The sequence below is a fragment of the Saccopteryx bilineata genome, chromosome 7 (genome assembly GCF_036850765.1).
Source record: "Saccopteryx bilineata isolate mSacBil1 chromosome 7, mSacBil1_pri_phased_curated, whole genome shotgun sequence".
Classification (NCBI taxonomy): domain Eukaryota; kingdom Metazoa; phylum Chordata; class Mammalia; order Chiroptera; family Emballonuridae; genus Saccopteryx; species Saccopteryx bilineata.
Genome location: NC_089496.1, coordinates 81,597,974 through 81,610,702, shown reverse-complemented (window position 1 = coordinate 81,610,702; position 12,729 = coordinate 81,597,974). Strand labels below are relative to the sequence as shown.

At 42.8% G+C, this 12,729-nt stretch overlaps 1 protein-coding gene across 4 annotated transcripts in view; it reads right to left on the bottom strand.

Annotated features, from left to right (window-relative positions):
• The window catches only part of PLCE1 (phospholipase C epsilon 1), a 415,629-nt gene that overhangs the window by 182,041 nt on the left and 220,859 nt on the right, over positions 1-12,729 (bottom strand). For all 4 annotated transcript variants that reach the window (XM_066238785.1, XM_066238784.1, XM_066238788.1 and 1 more), the window contains one exon: positions 4,382-4,698. In XM_066238785.1, coding sequence (XP_066094882.1) covers positions 4,382-4,698 — 317 coding nt within the window. The remainder of the gene's footprint in view (positions 1-4,381; positions 4,699-12,729) is intronic.

The following is a 12,729-nucleotide window of genomic DNA, read 5'->3' as shown; positions in this document are numbered from 1 at the left end:
ACTGCATTTAGTTGTCATGTGTCCTTGTCTCCTGTAGTCTTTGACAATTCCTCAGTCTTTCTTAACCTTTCATCACCTTGACACTTTTCAATAGTAAAATGCCCCTCAATTTGAGGTTGTCCAATGGTTTTTAGTCATGATTAAACTTAAGTTATACATTTTTTTTTGTGGCTAAAACAAAAGAAATGATGTCATGCCCTTCTTAGTGCTTCACGTCTTATCTGATCGTGGTGACTTTGAGTACTTACCTGAGGTGGTGTCCACTGCTGTGTTTCTCCACACTCTATTTTTCCTTCTGTGACTAATAACAATTTTGTGAACAGATACTTTTAAACTATGCAAATATCTTGTTTCTCATAATAATGTTGGGCAAAAATTTTAGCATTCATCAGTGGTTCTTGCCTGTAAAAATTGATTATTGGGATACCCTAATGGTAATTTCCTATTTCCTTCATTCCTTTAATATTTATTAAAATTCTTTTATTAGTAAGAGCTGTACCTTACCCTCTCCTCCCATTGATATATTTATTTAATTGTTCATATCAGTATGAACTCATGATTATTTATTTTATTCTACAGATCATAATCCACAGAACCATAATCCACAGATAAATAATCTACAGAACTCCGATTATTTATTTTGTTTTTTAATTTTCACTTTTTTATCTGTGAGACAGGGATAATAACAACTGCCTTACAATACTGTCCTAAAATTAAACAGGATTAAAAATATGAAAATAAGCCCTGGCCAGTTGGGTCAGTGGTAAGAGCATTGGCCCGGTGTGTGGATGTGCTGGATTTGAATCCTGGTCAGGGCACACAGAAGAAATGACTACCTGCTTCTCCACCCCTCCCTCTCTCCATTCTCTCTCTATTTCTCTCTTCCCCTCCTGCAGCCATGGCTTGGTTGGAGCCAGTTGGCCTTAAGCGCTGATGATAGCTCCATGGCCTCGCCTCAGGCACTAAAGTAGTTTGTTTGCCAAGCAACAGAGCAACAGCATCAGATGGGCAGAGCCTTGCCCTATAGGGGATTTGCTGTGTGGATCCCAGTCGGGTGCATGTGGGAGGCTGTCTCTCTGCCTCCCCGCTTCTCACTTCAGAAAAAAAAAAGAGTGAAAATATCCAGTTCAGAGCACCTAGTAAATAAATGCTAGCTCCTTTCCTTCCTTTTCTTTACAAATCATGCTAATTTGCTAATTTGCAAATCATGCACAACCATTCTTCTTCTTTTTTTTTTTTTGTATTTTTCTGAAGCTGGAAACGGGGAGAAACAGTCAGACAGACTCCTGCATGCGCCCGACTGGGATCCACCTGGCATGCCCACCAGGGGCGGACGCTCTGCCCACCAGGGGGCGATGCTCTGCCCCTCCGGGGCGTCGCTCTGCCGCGACCAGAGCCACTCTAGCGCCTGGGGCAGAGGCCAAGGAGCCATCCCCAGCGCCCGGGCCATCTTTGCTCCAATGGAGCCTTGGCTGCGGGAGGGGAAGAGAGAGACAGAGAGGAAGGAGGGGGAGGGGTGGAGAAGCAAATGGGCGCTTCTCTTATGTGCCCTGGCCGGGAATCGAACCTGGGTCCCCTGCACGCCAGGCCGACGCTCTACCGCTGAGCCAACTGGCCAGGGCCCAAAACCATTCTTAATAGGTAATCTGATTTAAGATTTCTCCTTTCATGTAATGCAGCTTTTCTACCCTAAGTTATATAAACAACAAGAATTTAGCCATCCCAGTGCTGTCCAGTGTAGGTCATTTGAAATCTGCCTGTAATGACTCTATAAGATTGATTTTTAATCAGCATACCCATAATTTGTATGAAAATAGATGCTTGAGAATACTTAGAAACAGACTGTTCTTTTAAGTAGTTTAAGTGTTTTCCCAGAAATCTTGTTTACGTTCTGAAGTTGCTTAGCTAAACTATTTTCAGAGACAGTCCAAAGCGTGCCTCACCCCGGCTGTGGTTTCTGTCGTCACTAACTCTGAACTAGTGAAATCACCGATTCGTCTTCGATTCTCCAGGATACGGTAGTAAATGGAAGAAATTCAAGTTTTCCTTCTCCAAAATTAATTTAGAAGTAAACTTTATAAGTTTGAGCAGATCCCTATTAAGTTCAGGTGGAATCTAAAACAAGAATAACAACAACGAAGGGCAAGGAACCGGTCCTAAGTTACGTGAGCATGACTAGATCCCGAAGTTTAAAATAATTCGTGAAATACAGTAAAATCCACATATGAAGTCACTCAGTTTACTGGAACTTTCATTTCCCATCCAGTTTTATCAGTAAGGGAAATCAAGAACGTCAGGAGATTGATTTTAAAAAATGTTGGGGCAGTGTGCTTCACAAGCTCTCAGGCGGACTCCCAGAGAGTCTGTCTTACTCAACTTGGGGTGGGACTAGGAATCTGCATTTTAATCAGGTGCCACCTCCCCCAGCATGAGCCTCGACACCGGTGGGAGGCAGAATACCACAGTGGTTCCAAGCCTAGGCTCTGGGGGTCTGACAAATGTAGATTTGAATTGTCACCCACCACCTATATGATCTTAGACAAATAACTTCATCTCCTTGTGCCTCAATTTCCCCAGTGATAAGGTCGGGCTAATGACAGTATCTGTCTCCCAGTGCTGTTGTGATGAGCAAATATATAGAACACAGAACTGATTAGCATGGCAGTGCTAGCTGGAGATCAGCAAGTCCTATGAATGACGGATCTCCCTTTGAGGAGTATGTCTGGGCACAGAACTAACCGTTTGAGCTGAGCCTCTAACACTCTCTGCATCCACTGGCCCTTACCATGGCCACTGACATTTACATCCACCACCAGGGTCATGACCAGCAGGTTATGGAGACTGAGAGGTGAGCTGCTATCATTAGAAAGTGTTTAAGTAACAAAGGCTGATTGATCCTCTATCCATTAGAGATACACAGAACTGGAACGGGAGGATCCTCTTAGCATTTAGGTGGTTGACTAGGAAACCACTATATTTGTGGAGTTAAACCAATCACCAAGTATAGGATTGAAAATTTGTGTTTTAATATGTAAGAAAAAAGAAATTTAGTCTAAAAGACAGAAGATGTAGAACAGAAAAGTCTGGGTGTGGGGCCATACTACGGAGGAAGAGTGTGCTTTAAGCCCAAGAGCACAGCGTTTCTGACCCCAGCCCTGCATGGAGACCTGCCTCTCCTCCTTCCTGTCCCTCGTTCTCACTCCAGGGCCACAGCATGTCAGCCACTGGCCCTTTTCCTCCCAGTGAGCCACCAGACCTCTTACAGCACCTCCCTCCTAAGTGTTCCCGGGCTCCGGTCACAGCTGTCCTTTTCAGAACTGATTTCTGGTAAGGGCCTCAGAGACCCTGGGGGGACTTTTTGGTGGTTGGGGATCTTGATGGGATGCAGAGAGCAGGAGTAGGGTGATTCATTGTCCCTCAAGTCCAGGTACACCCCGTTTTTCTGACCCCGGTGTTGGTGTTTAGTGTTTGCTTAGGAGACCTGAAAGTGGAAGAATGGGGGTAGGCTAGACAGAGCTCGTGGCCACAGATCATATTGTCCGAATTAAAACTGAGACATCTGGTTTTTTATATATATATATATATATATATATATATATATATATATATATATATATATATATATATTTTTTTTTTTTTTTTTTTTTTTTTTTTTTTTTTTTGGTATTTTTCTGAAGCTGGAAACGAGGAGAGACAGTCAGACTCCTGCATGCGCCCGACCGGGATCCACCCGGCATGCCCACCAGGGGGCGATGCTCTGCCCCTCCAGGGCGTCTTTCTGCTATGACCAGAGTCACTCCAGCGCCTGGGGCAGAGGCCAAGGAGCCATCCCCAGTGCCCGGGCCATCTTTGCTCCAGTGGAGCATTGGTTGCAGGAGGGGAAGAGAGAGACAGAGAGGAAGGAGAGGGGGAGGGGTGGAGAAGCAGATGGGTGCTTCTCCTATGTGCCCTGGCCGGGAATTGAACTGGGGACTCCTTCACGCCAGGCCAACGCTCTACCACTGAGCCAACCGGTCAGGGCGAGACATCTGGTCTTAAAAGCACCTGGAGGAACCAGGGGAGGATATTTGAAAATGGGCCCAGGGAGAATATTTTGGCAAGTGGCAAGAGGAAAGGTGGAGACTGGTAGTCCAAAGGGAGAGGGCGCGTGGTCTTGGTAACGATGTGGGGTGGAGGCAGCATTTATCAGGCTGCAGGGTCGGTTAGAGTGAAGTGAGGGGGGACGACAATGTGCTGTCTATCTCACTGCCTGAAAAGAAAGCAGCCTTGATGGAAGTGGCAAGACAGACAGGGAGATGGGAGATCAATAACAGACAAACCTAAAAGGAGAAATCTGTTTAAAAATCACTTAACTAGCAATTCTTAAAAGGTGGCTTCTTACCTCATTAAATCTCATAACAAGATCTTCCAAGGCATTGTGCTCTCCATTGTGGGAGTTAAGAATTGACGCTGAGATGGATGCTTTGAGGTGGGGCAGGGACTTCTGACATTCTGGAGTGCTCAAGTTCTGGGTCAAGAAGCAAAGATAGTCAACTGGCAAGACCCTTCGGTAAATATTCTGTTCCTGCTCCATCAGGATGCTGGCGACTTCCTCAGGGAACTGGATGAGGGGCTGAAGATCAATCAGTTCCTTGCTGATCCCAGCTGCACTGGAAGGGAGGGCACTGGAATTGGCCACAGAGGGGCCTGGTTGACGTTCTAAAATAAAGCCACAAAAGTCATGGTCACACCGAGGTTGGTATCCCTCACAACAGATATTCACTAGAGAGCCACTAAAAATCCTGTAGGTTTCTTAACCAAAGACTCTGATGAATGGTTTTATAACTCTTTTTCTTGTTACTTTATACTATCTTTATACTATCTTTCTTGGCATGGGAGAGAAAGTGGCGATGTATTATATAGAAGTAGCAAAGATCTGATATTTGCTCTACCTGTTTCCTCCTGCCCCTCCCCTGCCTCTTGGGCCAGGGGTAGGCAATAGTTCCCCATTTTCAGAAGCAAAACTGATCTAGCACACCATACCCTAACCCAGTGGTTCTCAAAGTGTGCACCAGGGCTCACTGGTGCGCCCTATGGTATTCCAGAGAAATATGTGCCTGTTGGGGACCAAAAAACCAACAGGGTTTTTGGAGTTTAGACCTTTGGGGGACAGAGGTGTGGGGAATTGGCTGTAAGCTGACAGTCCGCCCAACTTCCCACCTCATTTGCCTGATTAGGTTGCAAAAGGCTGCTAAGCTGTGGTGCTGGATTGTTTACACTACCCCCATGTTCCCTCGAAAGACTGGAGGCAAGTTTCTTCTATCCTTTGTTTGGTGTAAAGTTAGGATGATATATATGGTGGGGGTTTTCTGCACTCAACACAATTAAGAGTAAAAAGAGAGGAATTCTTCAATGTATTGACAAGGAAATGAGAGTTTGCCTTTCAAATATATGCCCAAACATTGAAGAAATCGCTAGGACACATCAGGCTCATGTTTCTCATAAACACAAGAATGAAACTCTTAACACATTCGTGCAGGGACCTGCCGAATTGACTAAATCTTACTAAGAATGTATCTATATATATAAAAAGATAACTTTTTTTGTCATTTTTTTTATTTTTTAACCCCTCTTTTTTTATGAATTCTAAAAAGCATAACTCAAAAACTGTAAAATAAAAATGTTTTCTCATGTCAGAATAAATTTAATTTTGTCATATTTATTTTGTTTAATTACCATAAAAGCACACTTGGACTTTATATTTTTTTCTAATATTTGACTTAATTATCATAAACATATTTTTCAGAGATTTGTATGGAGTGTGCCTACAATTATTTGTAGGATTTTAAATGCGCCCCAACTTCAAAACGTTTGAGAATCACTGCCCTCACCACTTCACTATGACACCGCAGAGTAGTAAGGAGATAAAATATTCCACTTGCTTCCTCATCCTTTGGTGCTAACCATCAGGGTAAAGAGAACTGAGGGTGAGTGTGGGCACAGCAATTGAGATGGAAGAGGGAAGGCTGCAGGGGGAGGAGGCATGTATCATACATGGATATGCACGTGTGTCAACATGCCGGAGAACCAGGGACTCTGCACTCAAGGTTTCAAAACTTCATGGTCTACTCTGTGAACATCCCATCCTCAAAACTCTGATTCCAGTGAGATAGATTTGGGGATAGAACCACCTATAAAAGTAAGAAAGGAGGCCCTGGCCGGTTGGCTCAGCGGTAGAGCGTCGGCCTGGCGTGCGGGGGACCTGGGTTCGATTCCCGGCCAGGGCACATAGAAGAAGAGCCCATTTGCTTCTCCACCCCCCCCTCCATCCTCTCTGTCTCTCTCTTCCCCTCCCGCAGCCAAGGCTCCATTGGAGCAAAGGTGGCCCGGGCGCTGGGGATGGCTCCTTGGCCTCTGCCCCAGGCGCTAGAGTGGCTCTGGTCACGGCAGCGCGACCCCTCAGAGGGGCAGAGCATCGCCCCCTGGTGGGCAGAGCGTCGCCCCTGGTGGGCGTGCCGGGTGGATCCCAGTCGGGCGCATGCAGGAGTCTGTCTGTCTCTCCCCGTTTCCAGCTTCAGGAAAAAAAAAAAAAAAAGTAATAAAGGAACAGGTAATAAAGAGATATACCTAAATAAATAAAATAAATAAATCTTCCTTTCTGCCTTATGACTGGTAGTAAGAAGATGGTGCGGGAGAGAAAGTGGCAAAATATAGAAGTAGCAAATGCATTTGTAGTCTCAATATTATTCCCTTAGCACAAATTCACTTTATTTTGACTACTATTTGTAACTTCCTACCTATGCCATTCTTTTATTCATCTACTCAACCAGTCATCCATCAGTTCATTCAAAAAACTGAAAATCTATGATGCATCCTAGAACAGAATTTCCCAAAGAATGATAAGTTGGGCAAATGTCAAATATTCTTGTCACAAATTCTATTCCTGGAATTACACGGGACACATGGGTACACCATTAAAGGTTCAAAGGGGTCTGCCAGTAAAAAATCCATTTACATTGCTTAACCCAGCCGTTTCTCCAGAGCCATGCTTTATATATCATGCCATTCTGTGTGACCAGTGTTGGTTGGAACCACTTCAGGAAACGCTGCCCAGAGGGCCAAACTGTTCTTGCTCCCCATCCAGTTCACATCATTTCCTTCCCGGCACCCCTCCCTGGCCGGCCCTCCTTCGTGTTTCTCATGGTGCTTCATGGTAGGGGACCACATTCTATTTTCCCAGAGACTTTCTTAAATTCCTGATTTCTTAAACTCCCATATTGACCCTCAGACAGAATAGAACCCATATGTCTTCTGACGACACTGTATTCTTCAGCATTGACACTGGACACTGGACCAGACACTAAGCAACAGCAAAGTCCATATAAAGGAGAAAGGATGAAGCGAAATCAAAAACAAAACTCATAAACACGGACAACTGTATGGTGATTGTACCAAAGGGAAACGAGAGTGGAGGGAGGCGGAACAGGGTATGAGGGGGATGAACAGTGAGGGAAGGAGACATGACTTGGGGTGGTGAGCACACAATACAATATAGAGACGATGTATTACAGAACTGTACACCTGACACCTATGTGATTTTATTAACCAATGTCACCCCGATAAATTAAATTAAAAACAAAGCCTTCCTCAACACTCAGACCTCAATATACCTTGACTCTTTTTTTTATCTTTATTGCAGAAAACTTTGGAAACGTCACCTCAAAGTGCTCCGTCTCTGTATTACTGAATTCTGAAGTCACCATCCCTGAATTGACCTCTTTTTGCCTTCTGCCCTTTTCTGTTGAACTTTCTCTGCCCTCAGCAGACTTCCCGTTGCTTGGTCTCGGTCTGGGTTCACGGTGAGCATTTTAACATGGTGCCCACGAACTCCCAGGATTCCCTTACAAGTCACCTGGGCTTACCACCACATGCACTTCCCAGTCCTCAATCCCAGGCAAACTCAACCATCCATACTGACTTCCCGGAGGCTACATGAGGACAACGACAATCATGTATTTAGTGATGGGACTGACGCTGAATTGTGTTCCCTTACTTCAGGTAGGCCCTCAAGGCAGCTTCAAAGCTGACATAAATGTACTTATTTTCCCCTAAATAACTCACTGTCTTCTTTACCTTGGCAGCCTAGGTTTTTCTATTCTTCCCATACTCTCAAGACCGCTTTTATTTTCCTCATTTTCATTCTATCCCTTCTTAACTTCCTGCACTGTGATCATTGCCAACTGTCAGGAACTCCCTCAATTAGTTCAAATGCTTCTATTTCCTCCACTTTCTCCTTATCTGAGAATGGTGTGTGCTCCCGCCTCAACAGAGCTGGCTCGGTGGTTCTCTCCACATCCAGTCCCTTTCTTTCCACTAACTCTTCTTTGCCTACCCCAGTGTTTAATTTCCCTTATCCTTAAAAACAGGCCAATAACACTTCCCTTCACCCTTCAACTTTGGGTCATCCCTAGCCTCTCTTTTATTATGGGCCTTCTTTAAAGGGTAGCCTATATTTTCTGGTCCCTACTTCTGTAAGTATGGTGACCATATCTTCTGGTTAAAAGAGCAGGCCAGTCTGTTTGAATTAACAAACCAATAAGGGTGGTGGGAGGGAAAGAGGAAAACTGGGTCTGTCCTGGGAGCTCCTAGTTTTTAGATCACCGTGTTGACGAGGCCATCTCATCTGTTGATGGTTGGGCTCTGATGTTTTCCCCTCTACTCTCCTAAGCAGCCCACCTGCTCTGGAGCAGAGCGCAGGAAAAGCTCTTGGTGGGATCTGCAGTTTAATTAAGTGAGGTGCTTCCTTTTTTGGAGGAATGCTTTCAGTGACAAGCTAAAAAAAATTGTGAGGAGAAAGCTTTACAATTTGAGTCACATGGCTCTCCACTGATGCAAGCCTGAACTTGTTTTAAATATATTTATATATTCTAGTCAGAACCTTGTTTTCTTTTCTGTACAAAAACTAAAGTGTCCAAATTATCATTTCTCTTTGATTCTAAAAGGTGAACAGGGGAATAAAAAATACAGTGACTTAGTCTAACAATTTTTATCCATCTTTTGGACCAAGCTATCAAAAATTGACTGCAGCAAAAAGAACAAAGACTACCAAAGTATATTTGGTTTGCTCTAAGCTCATATTTGAAAGCAATTAAAAATAAAGTAGAAGCTCAGATCTATACGGCCTATACGGTCTCTGTGGTCTCACTCTTCAACTTTCTGAATAGTTTACAAAGTGACTGGATTTCCTGAAAAACGAGTCACAATGTGGCCTGGTGACAGAGGCAGACTATAGTTTCTGTATACAAATAATTTTATGTACAATGGAATTAGCCATATATCGGAAGTCTTTGCAGGAATAACCAGCTCTAAGACATGTTTTCAAAGTAAAGCAACCTGTGAAGGAAATAAAACTAACTCCCAAATATATGAAACTCTTATTTAATATGTACGACAAGAGATAATACAATAAAACATGTAAGTAATATAAGATAAAATGATATATTATAAACTGTAATATATCTTAAGATATAGATCACATGCTGTTTGGAAAATACTAATAAAGGAGACCTAAAAAATTGAATAAAAGAAGAAAAAGAAGCCTGGTCAGTATAACTCTAACAAATGTAGTGGCCCCATGTATCTTTAAAAAAAATTTTTTTTTCCTTAAGTGAGAAGTGAGGAGGCAGAGAAACAGACTCCCACATGCTCCCCAACCAGGATCCATCTGGCAAGCCCACTAGCAGGTGATGCTGTGCCCATCTGGGGTCGTTGCTCTGTTGCTTGGCAACCAAGCTATTTCAGTGCCTGAGGAGGGGCCATGGATCCATCCTTAGATCCCAGGGCCAACTCTGCTCGAACCATTCGAGCCATGGCTGCAGGAAGGGAAGAGAGAGATAGAGAGAGTGGAGAGGAGGGGTAGAGAAGCAGATGGTCACTTCTCCTATATGCCTTGACTGGGAATTGTACCAGGAACATCCATACACTGTGACAATGCTCTATCACTGGACCAACTGGCAACAGCCCATGTGTCTTAGTATACGTGACATCACACTCAAAGAAAACACAAATCGATGTTAGAAACCTTGAAGCATAATGTAGACCTTTAGTGTAGGTGTCCTTAAAGCAGATTACTCAAGAATTTTTTGCCATGCACCACAAAGAAACATCCCTGAAATCTTCTTAGGACATAATTTTCGGTCCTCTAAGTTCTACACTTTAGCAGCTGTTAAAAAAACAAACTCAGAAAAAGAGACCAGATTTGTGGTTATGACAGGTCGAGGCAGGGGAACCGGAGAAAGGTGGTCAAAGTGTACAAGCTTCCAGTTACAAGATAAATAAGTTCTAGGGATGTAATGTATAACATGATGATGATAGTTAACACTGCTGTATGATACATGTTAAAGTTGTCAACAGAGTACATCCTAAGAGTTCTCATTACAAGGAAAATAATTATTCTTTCTTTTTCTTTTTATTGTGTATATCTCTATGAGATGATGGATGCTAACTGAACTTATTGTGGTAATCATTTCACACTATACCTAAGTCAAATCATTATGCTCTACACCTTAAACTTATACAGTGATGTATGTCAATTATATCTCAATAAAACTGGAAAAACATATTTCCAACTATCATTCTTGCTGACCTCTTCTTACTACTTCCTCCTTCCGCTTCACATGCCATGTTACCCCAACTTTCAGCTAGACATCACCATCACCCTTCCTCTTTATAATATGGGCAACTCCACGATGGGTTCAAGACCCAATAGCTCTATAATCCCAGATTCTTCCTCACTATTTCTGGAGCAAAATTCACAAAGCCCACTGAAAACTTTAGTTCTTTTATTGTTAAAAAAAAAAATTTAGAAAATTTCTGATGAATAAAATATCCACCTCATCTATGGTCATTGTTTGCTCTCAGTCCCATGCTCTAGAAGAGTGGTGGTCAACCTGGTCCCTAGCGCCCACTAGTGGGCATTCCAGCTTTCATGGTGGGTGGTAGTGGAGCAACCAAAGTATAAATAAAAAGATAGATTTAACTATAGTAAGTTATTTTATAAAGATTTATTCTGACAAACAGCAAAAATCCGACATAAAGTACTTGGTAAGTAATTATTATTATATGCTTTAACTTGCTGTAACTCTGCTTTATAAATTTTATAAAGTAAAGTTACTCCCCTACTTTATAAATCACCATTACTGTGGAACTGGTGGGTGGTTAGAAAATTTTACTACTAACAGAGATACAAAAGTGGGAGGTAGGTATAAAAAGGTTGACTACCCCTGCTTTAGACACTGTCACAGCCTAGAAATATGTAGTGAGACATAGTATCTTCAAGTTCTAATTCTCTGCTCAAATAAAAGCTTCCTGAACAAAGCAATTTATATGGAATAATTCAGAACGTAAGCAGTACATTATGTGAAGCTCATATAACAGGGGTCGGGAACCTTTTTGGCTGAGAGCCATGAATGCCACATATTTTAAAATGTAATTCCGTGAGAGCCATACAATGACCCATGTACATTATGCATTATCCAATAAAAATTTGGTGTTGTCCCAGAGGACAGCTGTGATTGGCTCCAGCCACCCGCAACCATGAACATGAGCAGTAGGAAATGAATGGATTGTAATACATGAGGATGTTTTATATTTTTAACGTTATTATTTTTATTAAAGATTTGTCTGCGAGCCAGATGCAGTCATCAAAAGAGCCACATCTGGCTCGCGAGCCATAGGTTTGCCGATCCCTGTCATATAAGGTCACATAAATAGTAAGCTAGGGAGCTGGGATTCCAATCAGGGTCTGTTTGACTCGAGAGCTCATGTTCCTGATCATTCAGCATATTACCTGTGTAGCAACAAAATACCACATTGACATTCTAGTTCTTAGATGCAATTCAAGTGATTTTAGTTAATATAACCAAGTTCTTGTGTACTTGTTCATTTGGTGTATCTGATAAAGTGAACTCTTCAAACCCCAAAGGTAAGAATTTGACCCTAGAGGGTGAATAGCTCCCTTCCTTTGTGAGCCTGAAACCATCATTTCAAACACTACATCACACCACATTAGAATGGAGCACACAGAAACTTAGAAGTGCCCTCTTCTTTCCTTCTTATAAGTTCGTAAGAATGTTCCCATGTTTTAAACCAGTATTTGTCAAAGCATGTTACATTGAATTTATGCAAAACATGGTTCCTTGGTTAATAATTTAGAGACATACCAAGCTAAACAAAATTAAACAAGCTCTCCTTTTTTTTTCTTTCATTTTTTTTTTTTTACAGAGACAGAGAGAGAGAGAGACAGAGAGAGGGATAGATAGGGACAGACAGACAGGAACGGAGAGATGAGAAGCATCAATCATTAGTTTTTCGTTGTGCATTGCAACACCTGAGTTGTTCATTGATTGTTTTCTCATATGTGCCTTGACCGTGGGCCTTCCGCAGACCGAGTAACCCCTTGCTGGAGCGAGCAACCTTGGGTTCAAGCTGGTGGGCTTTTGCTCAAACCAGATGAGCCCACGCTCAATCTGGTGACCTCGGGGTCTCGAACCTGGGTCTTCCGCATCCCAGTTCAATGCTCTATCCACTGCGCCACCGCCTGGTCAGGCTTCTTTCATATTTTAACTGCAGGACTTCTCAGAGCCTTTAATAATTCCCACAAGGGGACTATATTATCATAGCTCTCCTCAACCTTGTTGTCTGTCTCTATGTCACTGACATGGGAAAGGCAGTCCCTTTAGAACTTCGGTC